The following is a 5,356-nucleotide window of genomic DNA, read 5'->3' on the forward strand; positions in this document are numbered from 1 at the left end:
CCCCCACTGCTCGAGGAGCTCGTTGAGCCCCCAGGGGTCTGTGGGGCCGCAGGGGCTGTGCGGGGCCGGGCCCTGGCTCTGTGCCCCGGCCGGGGGGCAAGGAGGTGACTGCCCTGGCACATCAGGGGCTACAGGGCCCTGGTCCCCCGGCAGCTGCCCTCGGACCCCATCCCAGCTCCCTCCGTCCCCTCTCCCTCCAGGGCTGGCTGTCACCTGGGGCCTCACGCACGGGTCTGGCTGCTCCATGGCAGGGGCACAGTTGGGGTTCGCCCCCTCCATGAGCATCTCCATGCGGCTCTCTCTGCCGCTGAGGTTCTCGGGGGAGCTGCTTCCTCACGTCGCAGCGGCTCTCCTGGGACCGGGCACCCCAGGGCTCTGTGCCCCTTGTACAGCCCTGGAGCAGGGCGGGGCTCTGCCATGTCACAAAGGCCTTTGGGCACCACAATGTCCTGCATCATCAGGGCTCTGACACCATGAGCCTGTGTCACAAAGGGCCACACCCAACAGCCCTTCACCAGCCAACCCCCTGGAACTGGCATGGAACAGTCCTCGGACTGAGGCACTGGTAGCCCCTGGTGTGCCCAGAGCCCTGTGAGGCTTTGGACACAGTCCCACACTGCAGAGCACTGCCTTTGGAGGGTGGGCTGTACAGAGTGCAAGCAATTGGCCAGAGGGTCAAAGCCAGGGACTTCTAGGCAGTGGCTCCATATCCAGGTGCAGGCCAGGGACAAGGACTGTCCCTCAGAGCTCTCCTCCACTTGGGTTTCAACCCTTTCAGAGCTTGCTGTAAAGGGCAGGAAGAGCTTTTCCTTYCTGCAAACWGGAATTCCAGAGCCTTGCACTGTGTGCCRTGGATCACAGAGKGMAATTCCCGAGGCTCCCACGGTGCTGGCTCTGTCATGGCTCATAAGGGAGCCGTGCAGGTGACAAGGTCCTGAGAAGCCATGTGCACTSCCAGAGCAGACAGAAAATGTTTGTTTGCTGAGCATTTTCAAGCACATTCCCAGTTCTAAGCAAGAAGGCAAGAGGCAAGAAGAAATGGGAAGCAAGTGTATGGGCATTCATGGATCAGGTATTTTCCACCACAGYGTGAAAAACATCCCATCAAATATATGACTGAGATATAATCTTGAATACCAAGACACTTAATTGATAACCAAGGGATTGACCCAAATTTTCATTGTGTATATTCTGAAGGAAAATAGTTTTATAACTGGGACTTCTAAAATTGCTTAAATTATTCAGAGCAGGTATTTGCTTCTTGTACTTGTTTAGGTGGAAAAACCAAAATCACACTTGTCCTGTTTTGAAATCTTGCTTACTGTAGCCTATTCTACCTTGYGTCCTTGTTTCCAGGGCAGCTTTGAAGTTGCTTCTTCTTTTTCCAGTTGCAGCCTGAAATTCGTTCCAAGGACTAAGAGATTATCTAATCACGACCTGCCAAGCAAGAACTTCTGTTCATTGCCCTTGTTTTACCATCTGGCATGATTGAGAAGTGGACTGAGAAATATTCACCACTAATTTCTCCAGTGGTAGATAGTGAAGCACTTTAATTGGTTAGCCAGAGAGGATTTGGAATTACCATCCTTAAGTATTTTCAAGACATGGCTAAGCAAAAACAGTTGCTCTTGTATAGTGTTTGACAGACTACAAGAAGAATGTTGGACTAGAGATCTGCTCCTGACCTCATGAAGATTCTGTTTTATTGCTATGACCTCCAGGAAATTTGTTCCCTTCCCTGTTGACCATATCCACTGAAAGAGAGGCAGAAATGGACAAATAAATTCCAGAGAAGGAGCATGAGACAACATGACGAAGTTAAAATGTAACAGGCAGAATTGCAATGTCTAGCTCTTTTGACTTCATCCTTTCTGAGCAGGGACAGCACAACTTTGGACTATTAGCACAGACTTACAGATATTAGGGTATCCTGCAGCATCAACCACGGCGTGCTTAGCTAGTAACAATCTCAGACTGTGGTAATGGCTTGTGCCAGTATTATGCCATAATGTTAAAAACCCCACTAAAAATAACAGTGTTTTGTGTGGAACTTAACAAATCGGATAACTTCCTCAGAAAATCAACTTTACTGCAGCTGTTTTCCAAACTTGCTTTTCCACCACCTGTGCTAACCAGAGAAATTTCCTGATTGCAGCAGTAAAAATCCCAAATTAATGAAAAATATTAACACCTAGTCTWCAGGACCGCTCTAAAACTGTAGCAAATAAATCACAGAACTTGGAAAACGCTTGATTTTGATATGGTGTGATGTAGAAGTGAAAAATAAAAATTATTTATTGCATATTAGGAAATTCCTGCATATTATTTTCTAGAACTCATCACTTGTTATGTAACAAGTGTTAATTCTATTCTTATTGAAGCTAACCTAAAACCATAGGAAAACATGGGATTAAGTTTCAGCTCTAAAATTTAGCCTGATTTTGGAGATTTGACAAACCTGAGAAGCAGCTTAATGAAACACTGTCATAAAAGTACTTTCCTTAAATTCAGGGGCACAGGCACAGCTATGTGGCTGCAGCAAGAACCCAAAGCCATCTCACAGAGGCAGACCTGCCTGCTTAACTCTGAATCTCCTATCACATCATGTTTTTCCTGTATACCTCCAGAGTATATAGACACACAAAATACCCAGGCAGGGATTCACCTTGCAGCTTCAAGGAGAGAATTCTCCTCCCATACTGGCCACGATATATRCCTAAATGCAGAAAGATTACCTGTACTTTATTCAGATAGTTTTTTACTGGTTATAGTAYCTGCAGCACACACTGACCTCAAGAATAAACAATCCTTCCTGACTCTGCAGTGAAATCCCACAGAAAAAAATAATAGTATTCCACAAACATTAAAAGGGATAATCCTCCAGCCTCCTGAAACCACAGACCTTGCTGTTTTGTGAGGCAAAAGGACACTAAAAATGCAGGGAACAACTCCCCGTCCCCCAAGAGCCTTTCTCTGAAAAACTCACTCCTTCAGAGGATTCAGCTGCTTTTAACTCCAGTCTTCTGACCAAATGCCACAYAACACCAGGTAAAATTAAAGGATAAGCTTACCAAAGCGGCCGCAGTCGCTGCTTGCTGGTCCCTGCTAGTTTTGCAATACTGATGAAATTCCTTGCATTAAACAGCATCTTCTCTTTGCATGAAGACCTCTCTCATMCCACAAATAAAGCTATGAGAAGGAACGTGTATGAAGCAGAGAGCAAGCTGTGCTGCTGTGCAAATGAGGGAAAACCAAGARCCAAAGTCCTTCCTTTGGCTGTCCCAGCCAGGGTTGGGTGAGGCTGGGGCTGACCCTGAACATTTCCTTTGGTCAAACCCTACAGATACAGAGATTTCTCCCAGGGCCCATTGCACCACTTGAAGTTTGTGCTTTTCTGTGTGGACTCATCGTATCATATCAATCATATCATATCATATCATATCATATCATATCATATCATATCATATCATATCATACCTGTGTCAATACTATTTTGCAGCTATTCCATGTTAAGTTCTTGCACAGGAGCACGTGCTGCTCGGAAAAGGCAAAAGAAGACTTGCAGGATCAGCATGAGCAGTGTGGGCCCCTTAGGGATGGGACTGTGGCTGTGGAGGCTCTAGCACAGTACAGGCAGGGAATGATGGCCCTGAGCTGAGGCAAAATGAGGGYTCTGAGCCCATGGATATGGAACTGGTGAGGGCATAAAGACTTATTCATGCCTTCAGGGCCCTGAATGAAGTAGCCTACATTAAAAATGAACATTCTCCTGGGGTTTTTCTTTTTTGGATCAAGTTTTCAATTATGCTACRGTAGTCTTAAACAGTGTGGGGCCTAAAAAATGAAATATTTCAGCCTGCCTGCCTCCTTAGGCTAAACTGCTTGCTGTATAATCTGAAGTAGGTCGACTGCTAAATACTAAAGTGATTTCATTTAAGTTTCTACCTTCAAATATAATTGTCAGAYAAGATTTTATGCCACCTGCACTGTAGGTGGTTTTGAAATATGACCATTACTTTCTCATTTCYTCCTGCATGTAAGGAGAGGCACACTAGTGTAAATCAAAGTGATGGCATACCTGTCAGAGAGTGTGATATGTTTAAATTACAATGCAAGAAACATACAATTAAAACATACAGAAGAAAAGTTTGAYTTCCTGAGAAAGACAGGCAGCTGTGAAAAAGTCGTGCAGGGTGATAGCTTCTGGTGGGATTTGTTCAGGACCCCTCATGCGGAACCAATCCTGAGATGCAGGGGTAATGTCAAACAGAAGTAAAATCCAACAGTAATTAMTAGTAAGGGAATGGAAGTGAAGAAAGAGAAGAATGAGAAGAATGAGAAGAAAGAGAAGAAAGACAGATCATGATTTCCCTCTTGACTTCCCTCTGGCAAATAACTCCCATGACCTTCAGATCTGGGGATTGAGCTCATGTCATTAGTGATGCTCAGGAGAAAGCAAATGTGGTCGAGGTGCCAAGGCCCCCAGTTCTCATCCTGCAGCCTTGCAGGGAGGGGGGACAATGCCAATGTGTCTTTGTCAGGTCACATCTTGTACCAGGTCTCGCTGAGCTGGGGTTCATTTTCCCATAGCAGCCCTCACAGTGCTGGGCTCTGCATTGGTAGATAGAGAGGTGTTGATAACATACCAAGAGTTTGGGGTACTGCTGAGCAGTGCTGGCACAGCATCAACATTGTCTGTCCAACTTTTCAACCCCCATCAGTAGGTTGGGGTGGACAAGATCTTGGGAGGGGACACAACTAGGACAGCTGACYCAAAYTGACCAGAGGGATATTCCATACTATATGATRTCAGCTCAGATATAAAAGCTAAGGAAAGGAGGGGGAAGGAGGAGYATTCATTATTTTACAATATTTGCTTTCCAGAGCAATGATTACATGTGTTGAAGCTCCGCTTCTCCAGAAGTGGCTGAACATTGATTGCTGATGGGAAGTAGAGAAAAAAACCTCATTTTTGTCTTTGCTTGTTTTTGGTTATGCATGCTACCTTCCATTTTTGCTTTAGTAAACTGTCTTCTCTAAATCTTTGAGTTGTCTTCTATCGTATTTTCTGTCCTCTGTTCAGCTGAGTTGGAGAGTGATAGAGCAGCTTAGTGGGCACCTGGTGTCCAGTGAAGGTCAATCCACCACACTCCTGTACAGGGACTACCTGATCCCTGTRAGGAAGTGTCACGTCCTACTCCTAAGGGGAAGGAAGCACCCAAGATCTACAGATGATTGAAAAGGAACAGAAAATGCCAGAGGGTGCAAAAAAGCCATACGAAGTTTTAGTAGTAAATTGTACACGTGGCATGTTAATTGGTATAAGTTAGCTCCTTGTCTTTTAGTAGCAAGAGAA

General features: G+C 45.5%; 1 protein-coding gene across 1 annotated transcript in view; it reads right to left on the reverse strand.

The window, feature by feature from the left end:
- Positions 1 to 3,172, reverse strand: part of OTC (ornithine transcarbamylase) — a 31,642-nt gene extending 28,470 nt beyond the window's left edge. The window contains exon 1 of the mRNA XM_057380339.1: positions 3,072 to 3,172. Within this exon, the coding sequence (XP_057236322.1) occupies positions 3,072 to 3,148 (77 nt within the window). The 5' untranslated portion in view covers positions 3,149 to 3,172. The remainder of the gene's footprint in view (positions 1 to 3,071) is intronic.
- Between the last annotated feature and the right edge of the window lie 2,184 nt (positions 3,173 to 5,356).

This window comes from Malurus melanocephalus, unplaced genomic scaffold (assembly GCF_030028575.1).
Source record: "Malurus melanocephalus ecotype Western Australia unplaced genomic scaffold, MMel_1.1 scaffold_448, whole genome shotgun sequence".
NCBI classification, from domain to species: Eukaryota; Metazoa; Chordata; class Aves; order Passeriformes; family Maluridae; genus Malurus; species Malurus melanocephalus.